This window comes from Clupea harengus, chromosome 22, assembly GCF_900700415.2.
Source record: "Clupea harengus chromosome 22, Ch_v2.0.2, whole genome shotgun sequence".
Taxonomy (NCBI): Eukaryota; Metazoa; Chordata; class Actinopteri; order Clupeiformes; family Clupeidae; genus Clupea; species Clupea harengus.
In genome coordinates, this window is record NC_045173.1 from 1,070,270 (window position 1) to 1,094,509 (window position 24,240).

General features: G+C 41.4%; 3 protein-coding genes across 3 annotated transcripts in view; 1 reads left to right on the forward strand and 2 right to left on the reverse strand.

Annotated features, from left to right (window-relative positions):
- The first annotated feature begins 7,631 nt into the window (after nt 1–7,631).
- On the forward strand, nt 7,632–13,200 carry saraf (store-operated calcium entry-associated regulatory factor). Its single transcript, XM_012820300.3, has 6 exons — nt 7,632–7,847; nt 8,035–8,213; nt 8,585–9,140; nt 9,432–9,582; nt 11,430–11,521; nt 11,683–13,200. The coding sequence occupies exons 1-6, from the start codon at nt 7,775–7,777 to the stop codon at nt 11,706–11,708; spliced, it is 1,077 nt and encodes a 358-aa protein (XP_012675754.2). The 5' UTR covers nt 7,632–7,774; the 3' UTR covers nt 11,709–13,200.
- Nucleotides 13,201–13,323: 123 nt separating this feature from the next.
- Nucleotides 13,324–21,416, reverse strand: LOC105893788 (excitatory amino acid transporter 3-like). Its single transcript, XM_031559357.2, has 12 exons — nt 20,812–21,416; nt 19,884–20,024; nt 18,856–18,948; nt 18,489–18,603; nt 18,137–18,179; nt 17,772–17,864; nt 17,212–17,396; nt 16,931–17,038; nt 14,690–14,812; nt 14,127–14,321; nt 13,729–13,863; nt 13,324–13,558 (listed from the first exon to the last, which is right to left on the reverse strand). The coding sequence occupies exons 1-12, from the start codon at nt 20,897–20,899 to the stop codon at nt 13,324–13,326; spliced, it is 1,554 nt and encodes a 517-aa protein (XP_031415217.1). The 5' UTR covers nt 20,900–21,416.
- A 96-nt stretch (nt 21,417–21,512) lies between these two features.
- Nucleotides 21,513–24,240, reverse strand: part of tspan5b (tetraspanin 5b) — an 11,424-nt gene continuing 8,696 nt past the window's right edge. The window contains exon 9 of the mRNA XM_012820274.3: nt 21,513–23,800. Within this exon, the coding sequence (XP_012675728.1) occupies nt 23,788–23,800 (13 nt within the window). The 3' untranslated portion in view covers nt 21,513–23,787. The remainder of the gene's footprint in view (nt 23,801–24,240) is intronic.

Sequence of the window (24,240 nt, forward strand, 5' to 3'; positions counted from 1 at the left end):
TGTATACGATAGTATGTATTGAGGAGATCCTCTTTTTATAACACTTCAGTGCATTAACTGCACAGTTTGACAGTGTGCACAGTTGTCTGAGGTTGCAGAGAGGATGTCTAACACAGGCAGATTCCGATCATTACCATGAATAAGCTGTTGTTAGGTTCAAATGTTAATCTATGTAGCCCTTGCACTCTGCGGTGACAGAGGCTGACTTCAGGGGGCTGTGGGACTCTGTGTTCCCCTTGCAGTGATGCGACTCCTGGGCCACTGTGCTAGAGTAGTATGACCTTCATGCTGGCATTGCTTTAGGGTCACGCCTAAATTTAGACAGAAGAGATCCTGAACTAAGTCAGACATTATGTAATCTGTCAGTCTGGCTTCACCTTGCACCTTTCCCTGGGGCCTTAATTAGCAATAATTTCACACCTGTCTCTCTAAAAATGAAAACACATATTTGCATCCGACACTTGCTTTTGTGCAGCTGGTCACACAGAGAAATTGCACAGTGCTGGTTAATCCACTGGTATAGATTGATAGATTAATGCAACATTGTCAAAGAGAAGATTAGGAGCAGTAAGTGCTAAAGCTGCTGCCTGCCTGTCTGTTAATAGCTGCCAGTGCAGGGAGAGGGGGTGCAGGTACTGGACCTGACTCTGCGTTGAGGACATTCAAGCGTATCTTGGTCACTATTGTTGTTTTTTTGCATTACCTTTGGTAGTAAGATCTGTTCTGGGAAACAGGGCAGGTAACATTAGGTGGTGCAGAATAATAGCTGAGAAGAGTTGGACACTGATGAAAGAGGCTACTAAAAGGACTCAAACTAAAACCTCAGTCAACTTCAAAAGTAGCCATGCTTTATTGCACTGTACTGTCTTGGCAGGAAATCATTTATTTTTGTTCCAGTTAGAGGAAACAATATTCGCTGTTATATATATAAATATATAGGGGTATATAAATGAAACATAACTGCATATTGAGTTGCGGGGGGCAGGTGGTCAAGGATTTATGTTTATGCTTATAAAACAGAGAAAGGTAATACTATTTACAAAGTAATGTGAATATGTTTACAAGACATATCACTTGATGGAGCTAGTCCGGATGGCACAAATGTACAACAGTTTCCATGAAACCATATTTATTTATTTATTGTGTGTCCAGTGTACATGCCCCACCTCTTCCTGTGGGGAATTGATGTAATGTCCTGCCGAACTGGGGGCCTTAACCTGACCTTGCAAATTAAGGGATTAGATACCACGTGATGGTCATTATTAATACCACAGATATATAGAGACTCAGTCAAGAGGATGGTTTTCAATCAGGAACAAGGTTTATTCTTTACAATGGTGCGCACCAGGGGAGAGAGCATGCTTTCACATTAGGATTACCCACATTCCTGATTAGACAATAAAACAGCCTCAGTTTAAGTATCCAAAACAGAACAAAGGGGGTCAAACAATAGCCCCGACCCTATATGAATATGTATCAGGCAGCTACTTTGATACGAGAACTGCCACAAATGTTCCGATGCCTGATTATCTGGTACAGATGTTTCTCACGGGGGTGGGGGTGTAAAGAATACAACAAGAGGCTCTGAAAGCACACATTTCATCACACCTCCTGCTATCCCTAGGACACAGTATTCCAGATGGTAGGACACCTAACCAAAGACCCTTACATTCCAATCTTAGTCTAATTAAGAGATATATTGATGCAAAATACAAATGAATATGACATTTATTTGATTAATGATTATTGTCAATCATTATTGATTCTTGTCTTTAATCCTGATTTAGCACTCCTTCACGCGTTTCTCAAGAGCACATCTGAACATTTGAAACACTGAAACACTGAAACCACGCCACATGAGACAGCCATCGCAGGAAAGGAATCACACATATGATCACAAACTTGTTGTTGAATCCATTATAGATATACCAACTATCAGAAAACTGAACAACTCCTAAACATGGATTAAATGTCATAAAAGGAACTGCAAATCCACACGACATACTATTCATGCAAATTATACAAATGAGCAGACCTTCAGTTTAAATCACCTCTTTCTCCACATGATCTACAGATCTACTCCTGTGTGTGGACACCTTCAGTTTAAATCACCTCTTCCTCCACATGATCTACAGATCTACTCCTGTGTGGACACCTTCAGTTTAAATCACCTCTTCCTCCACATGATCTACAGATCCATTCTTGTGTGGACACCTTCAGTTTAAATCACCTCTTCCTCCACATGATCTACAGATCCACTCCTGTGTGGACACCTTCAGTTTAAATCACCTCTTCCTCCACATGATCTACAGATCCATTCTTGTGTGGACACCTTCAGTTTAAATCACCTCTTCCTCCACATGATCTACAGATCTACTCCTGTGTGGACACCTTCAGTTTAAATCACCTCTTCCTCCACATGATCTACAGATCCATTCTTGTGTGGACACCTTCAGTTTAAATCACCTCTTCCTCCACATGATCTACAGATCTACTCCTGTGTGGACACCTTCAGTTTAAATCACCTCTTCCTCCACATGATCTACAGATCTACTCCTGTGTGGACACCTTCAGTTTAAATCACCTCTTCCTCCACATGATGTACAGATCCACTCCTGTGTGGACACCTTCAGTTTAAATCACCTCTTCCTCCACATGATGTACAGATCCACTCCTGTGTGGACACCTTCTGTGCTGTTGCACCCAGGCCTTGGAAAGTACCGAGTCTCTCAGGACCATCTGTCATAATACCCCTTCAGATCAATGACAGAGATAGAGAGAGAGAACACAGTCTTTAATCCTCAACACGATTGTCCAGAGCAACATATGGAGCAGGCATAGTAACTGTATGAAGAATTCATACTAGTGCCTGTTCATTCCAAATACTACTGTGTGTGGTCCTTTCTTTATATATATATATATATATATATATATAAAGAAATAAATATATATATATATAAAGAAATAAAGAACAGGTTTCACTGCATAATAAAAAACAACAACATATATATAAAAAGCATATTATTATTATTATTATTATTTATTACAAAATTCTAACATACTTTAACATATATATATAATCACCTATGTTTATATATATAGGTGATTTAAACTGAAGGTGTCCACACAGGAGTGGATCTGTAGATCATGTGGAGGAAGAGGTGATTTAAACTGAAGGTGTCCACACAAGAATGGATCTGTAGATCATGTGGAGGAAGAGGTGATTTAAACTGAAGGTGTCCACACAGGAGTGGATCTGTAGATCATGTGGAGGAAGAGGTGATTTAAACTGAAGGTGTCCACACAAGAATGGATCTGTAGATCATGTGGAGGAAGAGGTGATTTAAACTGAAGGTGTCCACACAGGAGTGGATCTGTAGATCATGTGGAGGAAGAGGTGATTTAAACTGAAGGTGTCCACACAGGAGTGGATCTGTAGATCATGTGGAGGAAGAGGTGATTTAAACTGAAGGTGTCCACACAAGAATGGATCTGTAGATCATGTGGAGGAAGAGGTGATTTAAACTGAAGGTGTCCACACAGGAGTAGATCTGTAGATCATGTGGAGGCAGATATATATACAGTGCCCTCCACAATTATTGGCACCCCTAGTGAATATGAGCAAAACAGGCTATAAAAAATATGTCTTTGCTGTTTATCCTCTTGGTCTTTCACTCAAAATATTCACAAAAATCTTACCTTTTCATTGAAGCAAAATTATTGAAAGAAAAAAAAACTGTTGACATTAAATAAATATTTTTCCCCAAAACATGTGTGCCACAATTATTGGCACCCCTAGAAAAATCTTATAATTAAAATCTAACTGAAGTATATTTCCCAGTCATGTTTTACATTTTTAAGTTCACCTGTTTTATAAGGAACTCTTAAGAGGTCAACCATGACTTCCTGTTCCACTGGCGAACAAATATGAGGTGACACAGGCCAAATTCCATTAGTCATTCATCACTATGGGAAAGACCCAAGAACACAGTGACAATGTGCGACGGAAAGTTGTGGAGCTGCACAAATCAAGAAATGGACACAAGTAAATCTCTAAAGAGTTGAAAATACCCATTTCCACTATCATGGAAATAATGAAGTAGTTTAAAGCGACAGGAGATGTTAAGAATCAGCCTGGAAGAGGACCTATCTGTAAATTGACCCCACGCACCGTGAGGAGGATGGTTCGACTGGCAAAAGAATCTCCAAGGATCACAGCTGGAGAATTGCAGAGGTAAATTGAGTCTTGGGTTCAGAAACTCTCCAGAACTACCATCAGACGCCACCTCCATCACCACAAATTGTTTTGGAGGGTTGCCAGAAAAAAGCCTCTGCTGTCAATCAACAACAAACTAAAGAGCCTACAGTTTGCCAAATGTAAGTCAGACTTTCAATGGGACCGAGTTATATGGTCAGATGAGACCAAAATAAAGCTTTTTGGCAACAAACATCAAAGGTGGGTTTGGCGTAGACAGAAAGATAGCCATACAGAAGAGACCCCCATACCCAATGTGAAGTATGGTGGCGGATCTTTGATGTTGTGGGGCTGTTTTGCTTCCAAAGGCCCTCGACATCTTGTTAGGAGACATGGTATCATGAACTCCATCAAATACCAGCAGATATTAAATGAAAACCTAACAGCCCCCTCTAGGAAGCTTAAAATGGGCCGTGGTTGGACCTTCCAGCAGGACAATGATCCGAAGCACACCTCAAAATCAACACAAAAATTGTTCACCGACCACGGAATAAAGGTTTTGCCATGGCCATCACAGTCCCCCGACCTAAACCCCATAGAAAATCTGTCGGAAGAGCTGAAGCCGAGTATACAAGCGTTGACCTGAGAATCTGAAGGATCTGGAGAGATACTGTATGTAGGAATGGTCTCAGATCCCGTGCCATGTGTTCACCAACCTCATCACACATTATAGGAGAAGACTCAGAGCTATTATCTTGGCAAAGGGAGGCTGCACAAAACATTAAATTAAGGGGTGCCAATAATTGTGGCACACATGTTTTGGGGAAAAATATTTATTTAATGTCAACAGTTTTTTTTTTCTTTCAATAGTTTTACTTCAATGAAAAGGCAAGATTTTTGTGAATATTTTGAGTGAAAGACCAAGAGGATAAACAGCAAAGACATATTTTTTTATAGCCTGTTTTGCTCATATTCACTAGGGGTGCCAATAATTGTGGAGGGCACTGTATATAGCACATTCTTCATTCTGGGAAAATGAAACAGAGATGTAGTGAAAGAGAGAGGTGGAGAAACTGACAGAGAGAAAGAGAGACAGAGAAAGGGGAAGCAGATAACAGAGGAACCAGTTGGGCTTGGATTTCTCTACAGGAGGCCCTGGATTTGTCACTGACCACTGTGCCTTGCTAAGCAGGAACTTTGATCTCAAGGAGAAAGTGATGGAGATATCAGGTCCAGAAGATGAGGCCTAATCCTATTTTAATCGGGGCAGGATTTAGGAGAGGCGGGCAAAGGCTCTAAATCTCACCAGATTAGCGCAGCCGAGGAGGTGGAGGTTGCGTAAGCAAGTGCACACGAGGTGAAACAAGCAGGCAGACCTGCAGCATGGGATGCCGAGGTGAAGAGTTGACCGTCCAAATGTGCCACCAATCCCAAACGCTCCATTGGAGGACGGAACAGTTTTTTGCCTGGAATGTAGCATACATTGGAAAGCCTAGCAAACGGAGACAAAAGCATGAGACACCAGTCTTATGGCCCAGTGCCAGGACTTCAAATTCTATTGAACAGAGTCTAAGGATGTTGACATTGCTGGCCACATCTGCTCCAGAGGTAACTGGCATCTGTACAACGCTTCCTTCACTTACTAATTGTGCATCATCTCCAAAACCACCCTGATGTTCATATGTGTGTCATATCATGGGTGTCAAGACATGTAGGAAACTATGAGGTCTACACAGTCTAAGCAGAGCTTTTAAAGGGAGATATACTAAGGGGCCTCCTCTTCCTCCAGCATGAGACCCCCCCTCGCACACTGGTGAGGGATGCTCAAGCTCACAAAAACTCTCTGGATGCAAAATATCCCTATGCTCCCATGAAGTGGATTAGGATTACAGTCACAATAACCTGTGATGAAGAACTAAACAAATTGCATGAGATATTCCTGGTCATTTAATCTGTTGGGCCCTCAAGGACAGTGGTGTATAGATGTTGAACTAAATGCACAGAAGCAAAAAGCATTTGGCACATTTCAAAACTAACTGATACACTCAGAAAGAAATAAAGAACAGGTTTCACTGCATAATAAAAAAATAAACAACATATATATATATATAAAGCATATTATTATTATTATTATTTATTACAAAATTCTAACATAATTTAACATAGGGCTACATATTACATGAAACATTTCTTAGGCTACAATAAAATTAGTTATGTGCAGACCCGCAGTATAGAAATGCATAATGCTACATGCCATCTATAGTGTATCAGCCTTTACGATAAAAGACAGCTGTAGCAGCCAAAATTAAATTGTTAGCTACAGTTTTAATGCAGAGCTAATATTGATATACATTTACATCTATGTAGCTTACAGGTAGTTGTAGATAGAAAACCCTCACACATTTTGATTGGCTGGCTAAAGGAGACAACGCCATCTACTGGGGGGTTGACTCAGTGGGTTTGACAACCTTTATCTTTACAAAGCAAGCCAATCATTTGCAGGAGCAGGAGCTTCCACTGCTGTGCTGTACTTGGAATTGCATTGTACTTGGAAGTCTTGTTTGCAGCGTTCTAACTTCAGTGTTTATAGCCTAGGGAGCATATAACTCAGGTAGGCCCTTAATCCTGCTGCACCATCTCAGTAATCAGAATCAGAATCAGAATCAGAATAGTATTTATTATAACAGTATAACAGGCTGGTAGGCAAAGGCAGACTGCGTGCTTACATGCAACAATCTCTTTTTAGACTGCATAACAGAAAGAAAAAACAGTTTAGTAATGACTGAAACAACATCATCTGTAGCCCAACCCGCACAGCGCAGACATTTTCAATCAAGATTTCCTCTTGCTCCAACTCTGTAGGTGGCGCAACTGCGCCATAATCAGTTTAGTTCACTATCATAGATTCAAGAAGAACTCAAAGGATGGCGAGTTCCGTGGAGCAATATGGCAATATGGTGGCGAAATGCGTCAAAATAAAAGTAATTGCATGTTGCGTGTGCGAATTTTGTCATTTTATTTTTTGTCGTCTTGCAAATCATAAGGATTTCATTTCACTCTCATATCAGGGATGCACAATGTGTTGTTTTCTCAGCCAGACAATTTGACGTTCATCAGTAGGCAGTTGTTGTAGGCTAAATCTATCGCCTACTCTTTCTCTTGTAAATACATTTTTGTATTTGTCATTGCCCAGAATGTTTTTGGTAAAACAAAATACTTTTTCTCATCTGAACAACACCAGCAGTCTCTTTGTATATCAAAAAGGCATTTCAAACGTTATTCCATTTTGGTTTGTATTTTCTCAACTTTACGTTTATCGTACTTTGGTAGCACATACAGTTGGTTACATTAGCACTTCATTTTTCGTCCTTGTATAATTTAAAACTAATAAATAGGTTTCGACTTTTATTTTGAAAGAAAAAAAAACCGAATGGCAGCCATATTGAAATTTGTGTTGCTGCTGACGAGGAAGTGAGTAAATATTTATAAGTTTTGCATCAGCTGCCGCGAGTGGAAGTTTATAATACACGGAGCTAGGTTACGTTACCACTAGGAAAGTCTTCTCTTTCCACACCGGTAATGGCGACCATAAACGTAGTTGTTTTGTCGTTATTCATGTTGTTTCTTCCTCACATCCGATGCTGGAATGAAGGTGAGATTCTCAAAATTACTTGTCATTGTTGCGGAAGTAAACAAACTTTAACAAAGCGAAAAGAATATGTCGATGTGAATGTTGATTCGACTCGATTTCAGCATATATAGAGAGAAGTGTTGATATTCATCTTTGATCCATACATTATTCTTGCTGGTTTAGTCGAAACTATTCTTGCACACCACAGGATCTGTATTGCTGCGTGATGTCCAGGTTCTCACCTTGTATAAGGGAAGACATACCACAGCTAGGCGCACAAGTCCAGTCCCTCAGCTGCAGTGTGTTGGGGGATCAGCTGGTTGCGCATCCTTCGTCCCTGAAGTGGCCCAGTGTCAAAACAAAGGCTGGGATGGAATGGACGCTCAGGTAGGCTCTATGTTTACTACAACAATTGTTACAAACAGACTTTTTAGCCATTCTTAGAAGTCAATGTGTAATGTTTTGACTTCCCATACATTTGACTTTGAAAATAAGGAAGATTTTCAATATTGGGCTTTGAAAATAAGGAAGGTTTTGTGTAGCAAGAACACAGGTGTGTAGCAAGAACACATCACTACAGAGACTGACTAGTCTAGTTATGTAGGCCTAATGTATACACTAATTCACATTATTAAGCACAGCCTGCTGTATGCCTGTGTCATTGTAAAAGTCTCTGTCCCAGCCCCAGTAACCCAGTCTCTCAGTGGTATTGTATGGTGTTTTATATGTTCTAATCACCCTTTCTGTGTCCCAATCAGTGGGAGTGCAAAGCAGACATGGACAACGCCTATCGGTTTGGACGCATCGAGGTGAGCTGTGAAGGCTTCAGCCATCCTGCCGACCCTTACATCCTGCAGGGGTCCTGCGGGCTGGAGTACACCCTGGAGCTGACCGAGGAAGGCCGCAGCCGACACTCCCACCAGGGCAGGGGGGGTGGCGGAGGAGGGGGGGGTGGAGGAGGATGGGGCTCCGGTGGCTTCTCCCAGTTTGCATCCAGTTTCTTCAAGGGCTCTTCAGGCAACAAACACCACGACCACCATGGGGGCCAACACCAGAGAAGCAGCTCGGGATATGGGCAGGAGCCATCAGGGGACGGAGAGGGGGCTGGGGGCCTGATCGTGGTGGCCCTGCTGCTTCTTCTGGCGTACGGTGTGTACAAGATGTTCCTGTGTGGGCCCACGCATGGCCAGGGGCAGGGCCAGGGCCAGTTTCCCAGTGACGGAGACTGGCAGAATGGACAGGGTGGACACAGCGGCCCTCCTCCTCCTGCTGGCCCTCCTCCTCCTGGGTTCAAGCCGGACTACATGGGAGCAGGTGAGGCACCGTGGGGAAGAGGCCACACCAGCAACATGAACTGGGTTTACAGTCAAGACATTTTCATTGTTAAATTCAGAAAATTTCTCCTCACAGTCTAGCTGTACACAGTTTTGGCTCTGTAAATAGGAAAACAAAACATGGTGACTCGGACTGAGCCATAAACAATTCCAGCCAATCAACACGTCCCTTAAGGAACACGGAAAATAGGGGTGTAATTTGATTGGCTGTTGAACTCAAATATCAGCAACCTTTCACCAGAATTACAGACTGTACCTTTAAATGTTTCAGATCACTCCTCTGGCTACCCAGGGTCAGGTCCGAGTTATGGCTTTGCTGACCAGTTCACCAGACCGAACCGTCCGGGTCAAAACACTGGAGGAGGATTTTGGACTGGCATGGGCACAGGAGGAATGCTGGGATACCTCTTCGGAAGTCAGAGGTGAGCTGCAGACCAGGAAGTGTGGAAGTCCCATGATAAGAAAATATAACTAGATACTGTCCACTGTTCTGAAAGACCAGCTAGCTAGCGTACTGTCATGTATTTACATTTACATACAAGAACCTGAAAATGACATTAAACGAGAGTGGCAACTGGCTAGTTTTAGTTATGAATCACCAGCCAGCCCTCCCTCGAACATCGCCGATACCTCCAACTATTTTCCATTCTACTCAGAACACGTACAATTTCCTATACTAACTTTATCAAAAAAAAAACTGACTGATATTTATAGTCCTCCTCGCGATCTGTATTCACACTCATGGTGCCTATTTTTCGAAAATGTTCTGAAGTGTCTTCTGAAACTTCAAGTTCAACGTAAGAAACGATCTCCACCTTATTAATGAACACCTGAAAATGGTTCTTACACAGCCGAAGTGTTCTCAGCTGTGCGGATTGAGGATGAGGATTCTTAAATTAAACGCACCTGGATTTGCATACATACACGCCCCGCCAGGGCACGCAACCGTAGTGACGTGTGCCGTCAGCCCTTCTAACACGGAGCGGCCCGTGGGGCATCTGGTAGTTTTGAGGAATTGCATTTAAGAAAACTCTGGGCCATTTACGACTGTTATTTCGCAGTGACAGTGATACAAGGTAAGTTGTGGCGTTGACTTTGGCCAATGTTTAGCTTGCTTTTCACAGATGAGGGTAACATTCCCTACCAACTAGCCTAGCTAACGTTAGGTAGATAAATGTCCAAAATTGAGACCGTTATGATCTGGTAAAATAAGCAAGCTGGGCGCTGTTTGTCATCATTGAAATGTTCTATTTTAACATGTTAGCCGTAGTCACTTGGTTTACAATCGATGAGCAAGCTATCCATGGTGTAGTTGTAAAGAGGCGCAATCTTATTAATTTCTAATAATTTATGTAAAGTTAGTGTAAGTTAACCAGCTAGCTTGGTATGCTAAAATCCACAGTGTTATACACAACACTAACATTATAAACCAATGTTAATATGTTATCTAGATTAGGTAGTGAGGTCATAATAACACATGAGTATAACTGATATTGTTTTTTATTATATGTGACTGTAATGCACCCGGGCCAGCAGATTAGTTTAGGTTCTGTTACTTAACTTATTGTTTTGTTATGCACCTTCAACGACCCCCTACACACACACACACACACACAATCACACACCCAGCATGCAACACTACTGATACCACTGATGTTCACACCCCATCGTATGTTCTATTCTGTTCATTTCTACAATATAGTTCATACTAATTCTACCCTCTGATTCCAGTTTCTTTATTGTGTGGATATTCATTCCTTAATGTTCTGTAGTTATACGTATAACCATCTGATACTAGCCCAGAGTTAAGCTATTCATCTAGCAAACTATACCTACCTTGGAGTGTTACAATAGCCAGTATCATTTTATTCCATGTGTCCATCCAGGCAAATTGGTGGATCCAAATGTTATTAAAAAAAAACATATATGATGTAATTTCTTTGTAATCATCCAAAATAATGTTAAGTGTATGGGTATTTTTCCAAGTAGGCCACTGACTGGTCGATACGTGCGATGCATTGAGTGGGCAACGCGCCGTGTACTGAGTGGGCCGTGCGCCGTGTATTGAGTGGGCCGGTCTGACTAACTCCCGGGCCACTTTTTTCCCCCAGTCCGCCCCTGGTTATGAGGTGTTAGAACCACTGTACCAGGGGCAAGTTAGTGGTCATGTCTGCAGTCTCTGTATTGGGTTATTGACCCAAAGATAATATGAGATGTTTCCGTTAATGACTGCCCAATGCTGTCCGACTGAAATGTGCTTTGAATACAGGCGTCAGCCAACCATGGGTCAGTCTTGGGGAACAAACACCACTGCTCCCAGGACCCCTCCACCAACGAGCACAGGAACACGTACTGCCTCAGGTGAAGCCTACACACACATGAATCAGACTTTCATTCTAAAAATTGCATCCTGTAATTCATTCTGATGTAATCACATGGTATTTCAATTTGGACCAGCTGTTTGATGAATAATGTGTGTTCAGAATAGCAAGTTTTAAGTTCTTTTTTTTTCTGTGTTGTAGGATTTGGTGGTACCAAAAGGAGATGAGATGTTGAAGACAAAGAACTGGGTGATGACTTAAACTTTGAAACATGATCACTTTGTGTGGGGTCATTCTTTACCTTACAATTGGAATGTGAAAGTCTTTCAGGTAACAGATTGTATGGAACTCACTATTACTGCCTTAGGCTGTTCTTCATGACGAGCTCCAGAATTCAAATGGGAACGCTGGGATTCCAGGGATTTCTAAATTCATGACAGCCTAATCAATGCCTGGAGCCTCACAATATGAATGAGGTTTCTAAAAGCTAGGCCCCGTGTTTCCAAAGAAAACCCAAATGTTAAATTGAACAGCTTTCTCCTAAATGGATACTGTTACATCAACAGTACGACCATTTTACGTGAAAACTGCACTGTCAGACACTGGAATTATTAGTTGAATTATATTCTGAAGTCGTTGTGATTCTTTCTTTCGTCACCTACAGTAATCCTTACGTCACCCAAGTTTGTTTTGACTGGTATGGTGTGTATAGCCCCTAGTCCAGAATGTTGTTATAATAGCTGTAATAGACTTGTCTTGTTTTTAGTGAACGTGTGTCATGTGTAGGCCTATTGCTTTATGACCTGAAACTGAGGGAAATGACATCACATCACATATGCACAAAGGCTGGGATGGCTAATAGGCCATACTGTCTCTTGCTTATTGTTTCTTACTATTTCTTTTTTTTTTCTTACTATTTCTATTGGTTGAGTATGTTATCCTGATCAAATGGACATTAAACTGTATACTGTAGTGTTTTGAGGATGTTTGGACACTTGCTTAAAATGGAATTGAACTCAAACAAACTAAAACAGATTTACTGAATGTTTTTTAATCGGTTTATTTTGCAGTGACAGTGGGGTACAGTTTATTACTCACAGCTGTCCAGATACACTCAGTTTCACATCAATAAATTCAGTTTCTCTGTTTGTTTAAAAAAAAAAAAGGTGATTTATGAATTCATGGTTCATGCTGTAAAGATGCATCTACATGCACATATATGACCAACTATATACGGCATTGCACTGTAATATTAAAATGTGTAACTTGAAATATTTCTAGCCTAGTTACACTTTGTTTTGATGGAAATTTTCTTCACTGGTCAAATGCTAAAAGAGCCAGTAACATGGGCATGCATTTTGTGCGTATTTGGTAGGACAATAAATAAAAATGTAGCCCATATAAAGTGCAATTAGCAGGTCAGTGTGTGAGTGTGTGTGTGTGCGTGCAATGATCTTTTCTGGGCAATATTTCCTATATACATTTCTTAATTCTATATATACCATCCTTCTAAAAATCTCTGTTTTTATGTGTGTTTGATATGATTACAAATGATTCAGACAACAAACAACATCTGAAAGCTCGATGATTATATATATGGTGTGAAGGCTGTAGAATATTTCAAAGAAATGTGAAGGGAATGCAAAGACATTTCCTATTAAAGTTGTCTCAATGTATATTCATGTATGCTTCGGAAAAATAAATCTGTTCCTAAAACTGGTCAGAAACACGATTTCACAAATTTGTAAAACAAGAACGTACATAACCCTTGTCTTTTGTACACACTTTATGCACTACATAGCCAACCTCCAGATGGACATCGGTGGAATTGAGTGTCATTTCCTACATTTTAGTGCCACACGGTCCTCCGTCCCCCTTGGCAACGGTGAGCCCTTCGTTAGGCTGTCCTGGTTTCTCCCACACCTCATCAGTGTGCACTCCTGAGGGATCATGGCAGTGCTCAGGGTAAGCAGCTGACGGGGACGATGTCCTGCCTAGTTCTGCTTCAGACAGCTTCTCCACAATCCCAGCACCATAAGCATCTCCTAGAACATTGATCACAGTGCGGAAACGGTCCCTGTGACAACCACAATGATGGATTAGTCATCATGTAACATCACAGTGGTATGACTTCCTGCCACTCTGAAAGGAAGTGACATGAATTGATATCAAAGTACAAGGATACTACACTATGGAAACTACGTCTAAGTCAAAAAAAGTTTATGCACTTTGTCATTTTCAACTTACAGGAGCCAGTCAACAGCAATGATTAGAGTAACATCGTTGGCAGGTAGGCCCACAGCTGTCAAAACGATCACCATGGTAACCAGACCAGCATTAGGAACCCCTGCAGCACCAATGCTAGCTGCTGTTGCTGTGATGCTGCCATGAAGGAGAATATTCAATCATTCTTCAGTGGAATTCCAATGCGCTCCACTGTTTTATGGTGGAGGTAACTCAAATGCTGTTAGATATTAGCATGTCTAGATAACAAAAAAGACTGTACAAAGATACCTGCTACTATCATCTTTATGTGTTGTGTGTGCATGTGTATATGTATCATCGTCCCTGAGTGTGTGTAAATATATACTATACTATATAGACGATATCCTGATATGGTTATGGTTTTTCCCTGAGTCTGTTACCTAATAGTGATGATCTGCCCAATGCCCAGAGGGTAATTATTGAGTTGGGCAATGAAGATGGCTGCCACGGCCTCATACAGGGCGGTGCCATCCATGTTGATAGTGGCTCCTACTGGCAGCATGAAGCGAGTGATGCGCTTGTCCACCCCGTTGTTCTCCTCCACACACTGAAATGTCACCGGCAGTGTGGCTGAACTGACAACATAAGAGCACAGTGTGGCTGAACTGACAATACAAGAGCACAGTGTGGCTGAACTGACAACATAAGAGCACAGTGTGGCTGAACTGACAACATAAGAGCACAGTGTGGCTGAACTGACAACATAAGAGCACAGACATTCATTTCCCCCACAGCAAAAACATGCTTTTTGACAGTCATGATAATTTGGAGTGTGTGTGTGTGTGTGTGTGTGTGTGTGTGTGTGTGTGTGTGTGTGTGTGTGTGTGTGTGTGTGTGTGTGTGTGTGTGTGTGTGTGTGCGTTCGTGTGTGTGTTTGTGTGTGTGCGTTCGTGTGTGTGCGTTCGTGTGTGTGTGTGTGTGTAGAAGAGCACACTCACTTTACCTAGAGGAGATCATGAGTGCAGTGAGCAGGGCCTGAGCTATTCCCCAGGCAAACACATATGGATTCTTCCTCACCACAACCAAATAGAGGAGAGGCAGGACCAGCAGGGCATGAATGGCTAGTCTGTTCAAACAGGCAACAATACAACGATTTCAATTTGCATTCCCTACTCCTGGAAGTCTGGTGTTAACCTACCAATTGACCTATGGCTAAGGCCCGCCCCCCTTAGTTACTGTTGCTAACCAATTGTGTGATGTATTCAATTACAGAATAGCACAAGACCTGATGAGATGCTAAAGCCATCTTATCCCATGGCTACATGTAAATAATAATAATAAATAATAAATAAATAAATGTATGTAAATATCTGAGGGACTGGCGTTCTCTTGGACATAAACCACATAATCACAAGGAGTTGGATTCCATTCACTTTCCCTGCATGTTTAACTTCTCCTATCGAGGATTTTTTGTGACTTATCTTTAATTATATGTCAATATATACATTAATAATCCACATATATATTATCCAGTAAATACATCACTTTCATCTTTTAATTGTTTATTACAAAACTTATTTCACTTTATATTTCATTAATGAAGGATATATTGAAATATTTATTGAAGCTTTCTTCATATATTTCTTTAATGGTGGATATATTGACATATATACAGTGGGGAAAATAAGTATTTGAACCCCTGCCGATTTCGCAAGTTTGGCCACTTGCAAAGAAATGTGTGATCTATAATTGTAATAGTAGGTGTATTTTAACAGTGAGAAACAGAATATCAACAAAAAAATCCAGAAAACTGCATTTTATAACATTTATGACTGAATTTGCATTTGATGCAGAAAATAAGTATTTGAACCCCTAGCAAAACATGACTTAGTACTTGGTGGAATAACCCTTGTTGGCAAGCACAGACGTCAGACTTTTCTTGTAGTTGGTCACCAGGTTTACACACATCTCAGGAGGGATTTTGGTCCACTCCTCTTTGCAGATCCTCTCCAAATCCTTAAGATTAAGTTTTCAATGGGAGGGAATGAGGAAATGAGGTTCAAGCCCAATATTCCACGTTACATAGCCCCATCCATAGTCTCCTCGAAGCAGTGGAGTCGTCCTGTACCCTCGGCAGAGAAACAGCCCCAAAGCATAATGTTTCCACCTCCATACTTGACGGTGGGGATGGTGTTCATATTCAGCCTTCTTCCCCCTCCAAACGCGGCAAGTCGAGTTGATGCCAAAGAGCTTGATTTTGGTCTCATCTGACCACATCCTCTCCCAATCCTCCTTAGAATCATTCAAGTGTTCATTGGCAAACTTCAGACGGCCCTGTACATGTGCTTCCTTGAGCAGGGGGACCTTGCGAGTGCTGCAGTACTTCAAACCATTACGGCGTAGTGTGTTGCCAATGGTTTTCTTGGTGACTGTGGTCCCAGCTGCCTTGAGATCATTCACAAGCTCCCCCTGTGTAGTTCTGGGGTTATTCTGCACCTTTCGGATTATCACCGATACCGCACGAGGGGATATCTTGCATGGAGCCCCAGACCTAGAGCGATTGACAGTTGTTTGGTGTTGCTTCCATTTACGAATAATCGCACCAATAGTTGTCTGCTTCTCACCAAGCTGCTTGCCAATGGTTTTGTAACCTATTCCAGCCTTGTGCAGGTCTACAATTGTATCTCTGATGTCCTTGGTCAACTCTTTGGTCTTGCCCATGGTAGTGAGGTTGAAGGTGTGAAGTATGATTCTTTGGACAGGTTTCTTTTCTACACGTCACCAGTTGAGATCAGGAGTACCTTGTTAGGCCTAATGAGGACTAATCTGTGTGCTTCTTGGGCACATAACTGGTCATTGGGAGCCAGAATTCTTGCTGTTTGCTTGGGGGTTCAAATACTTATTTTCTGCATCAAATACAAATAAAGTCATAAATGTTATAAAATGCAGTTTTCTGGATTTGTTTGTCAATATTCTATTTCTCACTGTTAAAATACACCTACCATTACAATTATAGATCACACATTTCTTTGCAAGTGGCCAAACTTGCGAAATCGGCAGGGGTTCAAATACTTATTTTCCCCACTGTAACTAAAGATATGGCACAAATCCCCCATAGAGCTCATCCAAAACAGTAGCTTGTTTAGAATCTTCCCTGTGACCACTGGGTTGATATGAGCTTTATGTGTGCTTGTCTGTGATGCACATCATGATGATCCTTCTTCACAGGTAGAATAATACTCACCCACTAAGCACTGTGGCCATGTAGAGGCCCAGCTTTGAGAAAATGCTCCAGTCATCAACTGCAATGATTTTAGCAGCGATCAGAAACAGTATTCCGATGGGCATGTAACTACGGAACATAGAGAGAGAGAGCTGAAATAACATCCTTACAGAGTAAAAAAGTCAATCTTGGGAGAATAATTGTGAATGTACTACTACATGCAGACTGCCTCCAGGCCGGATCAACAGAATGACTGGATTGAAATGTGAACTAGCGTAGCAGATACCAAAGACAATCCTTACCACATAATGATCTGCACCACCCTCATAGTCGCCTCATTTAAGGCGTCAAAGAAGTCCACTAGGAGGCGCCCTCGCTCACCCATCTTTCCGATGACAGAACCGAACACCAAGCAAAAGACGATCAGGCCCAGGATGTTGATCCCATCCAAGTAAGATCCCACAATAGCGTAGTCTCTTTGGGTGTCCTATACAGGGGGTGGACGTCACAGAACCAAGGCCACATCTTCCATACTCGTTACATCACAATATAGAGGTGATGGTCAATGTCACGCAGGTTGTCAGATTTGTTTTCAGATCATCTCATAAAAATGGCTGCAAAGTTCATAATTTCAGCGATTGATACTATAACATGCATTTGTATTCAAATACAATATTCAACTCCAACCACGTTGCCTTGCAGAGCTGTCGATTTTTGTAGGCCGATGTTTACATTTTAGCAGTTTGTTTTTAAGGAAAGAGATTTGTGTGTACATAACCTTTTCCCTCTTTCTTGTTTTATTTTCTGTGGTGTATTGTCTTCCACATTTTGTCAAGACAAGACTGCTGTTCCTGGCACTTACCACTTGTGGAGAGCTTGTGTGAAACAGAGACAGGAAAGAGGTTGTATTCATAACTCCTGAGGTTGGGACAATTTCTTCACGTTTAGTCTTGTACTACAAAATTGTGAAAATGATATGGCTTGTTTGATCCTAATAGTCTAACATTATGCGTGTTCACATGTATTTAAAAAATTCAAAGTAGCTGAATACTCTCTATGTCAAAGTGTTTTTCACTTTTATCTATGGGCATCATAATGTTTTTAAGTCTATTGAGCAGGATAGCTGGCTCTTTATGCAGAGTACACATATTTAATTATGAAATGATGTCGACAAGTATTGCAATTACATCTTAAGAAATATCAAAAGGTGGAGTTGGGGATCCTTACCTGTTGAAAGCAGGCCTGTACAAGGTTTTCAGGGAACATGTTCCTATGAGAAACATAGTCATTATGTTTTAAAGTTCGTCTATTGATGTTACTTCTCTTCTTCGAGTCAGCTAAAAGCATTCTCACCAATATGTTTTGAGTGAACGGTGAAATGTAACTCACATTAATAATGTATTTACCTTTTCAGCATATGTATTTACTAGGTTTAAGACTTCTCCTTCGCAAGACTATGGGTTGAAGTTCAGACACCAGCTCACCTGATTAGATCCAACATGGCGTCCACCATTGACACATTCTGTTCTCCCTGATTAGATCCAACATGGCGTCCACCATTGACACATTCTGTTCTCACCTGACTAGATCCAACATGGCGTCCACCATCGACACATTCTGTGATGTCCCAAACCGGTCAATGTCACCAGCATTCACTGATCCTCCAGGCTTTATGGCGATCACAAGAACGATTCCTGAGATAATATTTAGTTAATAGCAGTAGCCTGTTGCTAGTTGACATGGGTAGTATTTAGGATTTTTTAAAAGACAGAGATGTAAGAAAAACAAAGACCATAAATACACTGTTTTCAATCAATAGTTTCTGATCATGTGAGCTAATTATGAGATATACCACATATAATAACAAATAGGCTTTCATGCTGGGCGAGTATAATGTACAAATGAGTACACTATCCAGCCCCACAGAGAACAGCATCATGACCCACCCAGGACCACAGCTATGGCTGTAGTGGTGAAGTAGTACACCACGGCACGCAACCCAATGCGTCCCGACACCTCGGATTCCAAGGATGCCATGCCTGTCGGTCAGACATTACAATCAGCATATGTTAATCGTGTAATGTTGTTACAGTATGTTCAACAGTGGGAGATTATAAAAATATTAACGGAGAACACTTTGCTATCACTACAATGAAACAACTGCATTTAAAATAAACAACAAAAACTTAACAAAGTGACTTGGAATGCATTTTTACTAAGTAACTTGTAATGCATACAGTGCTGCTTGAAAATATGTGAACCCCTTGAGCAGTGTAGAGTTTTCTGTTGTTTTACCATGATTTTTTCTATTTTATCATCACCAGTTTTCCATATGAAGTAATGTGTTTCACCGAATCTGTTACCTACTTGACTTCAGCAATGCAGCTGGGGGTTCACTTACTTTTGCACATACACTAATTCCATGTTTCATGTAGTTTTTTGGCTACTCACACAATTCCCTCTAAACAAGTACATGCAATTGACAAAACATAAACCTGGAACCTGGAAAACTGGTGATGATAAAATAGAAAAAATCATGGTAAAACAACAGAAAACTCTACACTGCTCAAGGGGTTCACATACTTTCATGCAGCGCTGGTCTATGAATAAGAGCAAAGACATGCAGCACACGTGATTCCACTCAAATGGCAGATTAAGACATGAGATCTTTCTTGAAGGGCCACTCAAAACACTCATGTGCATATACAGACTTGTGTGATCAGACCTGGAGATGATGGGTGATAGTCATGAAGTGATCTACTGTACACCTGTGATGATGGGTGATAGTCATGAAGTGATCGACTGTACACCTGTGATGATGTGTGAGTCATGAAGTGATCGACTGTACACCTGTGATGATGGGTGATAGTCATGAAGTGATCTACTGTACACCTGTGATGATGTGTGAGTCGTGAAGTGATCGACTGTACACCTGTGATGATGGGTGATAGTCATGAAGTGATCTACTGTACACCTGTGATGATGCTAGAGGCGATGAGAGGCAGGATGATGAGCTTCAGCATCCTCATCAGGAGCTCGCCAGGGAAGCCCAGGTAAGACTTCTCCAGCTGGGAGAGAGAGCCGTGATCACGGAGCACCACACCCAGCCCGACGCCTCAGAATCAGAATCAGAATCAGAATAGTATTTATTGCCAAGTAGGTTTACACCTACCTGGAATTTGTTCTGATGTATAGGTGCATACAGTAAACATAAAAACATACAAACACGGTAAGTACTACACATAACATAAAACATAAAAACACAGTAAGTACTACACAAACACAATAAGTACTACAATTCAATACAAAAAGCAGGGCAGGAGTGCAAAAGTGGATGTGCAATGTGCAGTGTGCAATGTAGTGTGTGACAGACCGAGTGTCTGACAGACCGAGTGACACCAGACAATGATTATTGCAAAAAATCATAGTCTGATTGTGTACAGGCATTTTGAGAGAGAGAGAGAGAGATTTCTTCAGTTACTTTATAACTGAGGAAATATTTATGAGGACTACTTCCAACTAGTATCAGCAGTGCTTTTGTCAACTTTGATGTGAAGTTGACATCACGTGACATAAATATTTGTTGTTGACATAAGGCTGTGTTCTGACCCTTCCTGGGTTGACATAACACCCAAAGACAAAAACTATAAGCTCATCTTATTTACACATAACCTGATGGAAGTGACATAGCCTGCCATCCGGAATAACTACACAACCATAGAAAAGCAGTGCGTATTGTACAACCGTTTGAATACGCTACTTTGGAATGGAAAAATGTGAGCAACACATTTGCACATCAGCACTGTAAACAATGAACAACAGCATGAATAGACAAGGCAAGATGGCTGGAAACAAAGAATGAAGCAGAGATGGCACAGTTGGTTTGAACACTGAGCACTCACCCAGTGGCACTGACACAACAGTAGCGATCAGCAGCCAGTTCTTCCTCAACACACCTCTCACATCCCATCCCTTGCTTGGCCCATGCATGATCCTGGGGTCTGAAGAGGAGTCCAGCACAGGTGCCACAAGTTGCCCACGGAGTGTGTGAGGTCTTCCTCTGATGCCAGCGATGACTTGGTGAGTGGGGCAGACGGACAGTGGTCTCCGTCACTCTTTGTTTCTCTCTCTCTGCCTCTGCCTGTTTATACATCCTCTTTCTGTGAATATTTACCCTCTGTCTGAAATGTGTCACTAATTAATACTCAAACACTCCAAAAGGGTGTTGCATCACTGGTTTTGCCTGCCTGTCTTTGAATTTAGTCATCTCCAAAATGTGTTCATTTTAAGATTGCCAATACATTAAACATGAATGGCTCCCTTTTCTTTTCAATAGCATCTAAAACATGACCATGGCATGGAAGTTCATGTATTACTGAAGCAACAAGGCTCATAGATACTTGCATTCTGGTGAGTACAGTAATGTATGCCAAAGTTAGTCTGGTAGAATGATTACCTGATTCTGATTCCAAGTCAGCAATAGCTCATATAATATTCTATCGGGTGTGAGGTTATATTTTGTTTTGTGTGTCTTCTGGTTACACAAACACAAACTAAGTAGAGGTAACTCTTCATGAAAAAGAAATACAGTTTCTGAACAACAGGAACTTACATGGTTTTATTATTTAATTACTTTATTTAAAAGACAATCGCTGTCAAATCTGCTCACTAAATAATCACTTAATGAACACATTTACAAAACCAAACAAAAACATATTCAATTCTTTTTTGCTCTTTTTTTTTTTTTTTACAAAGCCAGACATCACGTCAACTTTGAACTTTGCCAAATACAACACACATACACACAAATGTCCAACAAAACGATCAATCACAATTTCACCTGTCAAAAAGAGTGACTCTACCCTGTCAGATAAAAGTCACTGTTTCTAAATGAGTGAGAGCTTCCACCGGTAGACCATGGGATATGGTACCGACACGGCATACTCCTTTTGTACCTCAGAAACACTGGTGGGCCATTGACATCTATGATCATTCAGAACAGTCTGGAAACACATTGAAACCACTTTAAAGACTGCAGTACAGAGCTGTGTGGTAAACTCTCCACATTGGCTGGCGTGACTTAAACTGCTATTGTGATGCCATGGCAACACAACCTGTGATTGCACAGCAACTGATCTTGATGCCTTGAATATGTGTATGGAACCCACTTTAAAACAATAATAAACACAGTAAAATAGATATTTTTTTTTTGCAGTATTATTTAACACAATAAATGATACTATAAAAGATGCTTTTGGTTCTGTTTATACTATTCCTGTAGCTGTGGGCAACAGCCACAGACTGGTGTGAATGGTTTTAAACACGCGCCCTTTCTAAAGGAGGCCTTTTAGTGCATTCTATCATTTCGTTTGATGTAAACTGGTCCATGGATTTGGACTTGAGCTGCATTGCCTCAAGAGCTGGTCTATGGTATATGTAGCGGGTACAAGATTTTTGATAGTGTAATACTACTATTGATATTCTACTCTTTCTAAAGCGTCCCGTGGCACCCCCACTGCTGGGTGCCTCCCATCAGCACCAGCTTGACAGCATAAAACATAGCTGAGTCAATAACAGATTGGTCAGTGGATACTATCTCCGGTCAACTACTATGGCACAAAGAAGTGGTGATTTACGCACAGTGAAAGCATACATTGCTATAGTGTAATTGGCCTGCCGTGAGACTTGGGTTAAAAGCCCCTTTTGCCACCGGCTGAAGAAACACGCTGTAGTAAGATACACAGTTTACAGTTGTGTGGCAAACAGATGCAGGTTCAAAAGAGATGAGTGCTGATCAAGCTCTTAATAAATGAAACACTGTGGACATGACACAAGCTGGGGTGCTGTGGATCAAATACAACTAGAGACACCTAGGGTTCCATTTGAACCTTAATGAGTAAAATGATTTTTGTTTTATATATGCTTTTATCTCCTTACATACTGATGGTATGGGATTTAAATGTAAACTCTGCAGACACTAACCTCTGCTCTATACATCTATATGGCCAGTCATATCCTGTTATTGGTGATCCACAAAACCGTCTCCTGATTTTTGCATTTCAGGGCCACATAAAGCATGAATGGTATCATAAAATGGTTAGCTTTTGGCGGTGAAAGACCTAAATAAAGTGAGCTGGCTATGACTCAAATCACCACTTTAACATTGCACCTAGGGTGATTAAGGTTTGCTCTTCCAAAGTTTCTTTTTGAGATGCTGAAAAACATGTTCTGACAGAGAGTGATCTCAGATGTGCAAGGAAACAAAACAATTTAAAAAAAAAACAAACATGAAAACAAAGAGAAAGGCTTGGTAATCCCCCCCAGATACAAATGGATTGGAGCCACCATGGAAGGACCAAAGCCATAACAAAAGGCATGCAGTGCATTTAACCACCCCACCTACCCACCCCACCCCAGCCCCAAAACTGGTTTTAGAAGGATCCCAATCCAATGGAGTGTCTGACACCACCTTACCACTTATAAAATAACTTATTGAAAAAGACTGTGCCTGTGTAAGAAAGGTTCATTCAGAAAGCCGTCTAGCTCCGCTACTTTCCGTAAGGTAAAATCACAGACACAGGTTTATCCTCTTGCTATGCAATGTCATTCAGTGCTTAACTGGACAAACAAACATACGTACAAAGCATATTTTTTTTTTCTTCTTCCTTCATTATGTTTCCGGTATAAAGTGCTGCATACTGTACTCCAGATGTGTAGCAGATGTGCAGTAGCCTGTGGAGCTTCCTGATGCGCCTCAGCTCAACTCCTTCTTCATGTGAGTGTGGATGGGTGAGTTCCAGTCGATAGGAAATGAGGGGAGGTATGGGGGGGGGGGGGGGTGTGTGTGTGCCTTTAGCTCCGCCCCCCGGAATCCACTGTTAGGTGAACAGGCTGAGGAAGGGGAACGCAAACACAAGCTACCATCAGCATCATTGCTTCAGTGAGGAAGAGGAACTTGGCAAATGACTTCTAGAATGTACTGTATATAGGAGGACACATGAGAGGGGGGCGAGAGAGAGAGAGAGAGAGAGAGAGAGAGAGAGAGAGAGAGAGAGAGAGAGGCAGAGAAGAGAGAGAGAGAGAGAGAGAGAGGCAGAGACAGAGAGAGACAGAGAAAGAGAGAGAGAGGCAGAGACAGAGAGAGAGAGAGAAAGAGAGAGAGAGGCAGAGACAGAGAGAGACAGAGAGAGAGAGAGAGAGGCAGAGACAGAGAGAGACAGAGAAAGAGAGAGAGAGGCAGAGACAGAGAGAGAGAGACAGAGAGAGAGAGGCAGAGACAGAGAGAGGCAGAGAGAGAGAGGCAGAGACAGAGAGAGGCAGAGAAAGAGAGA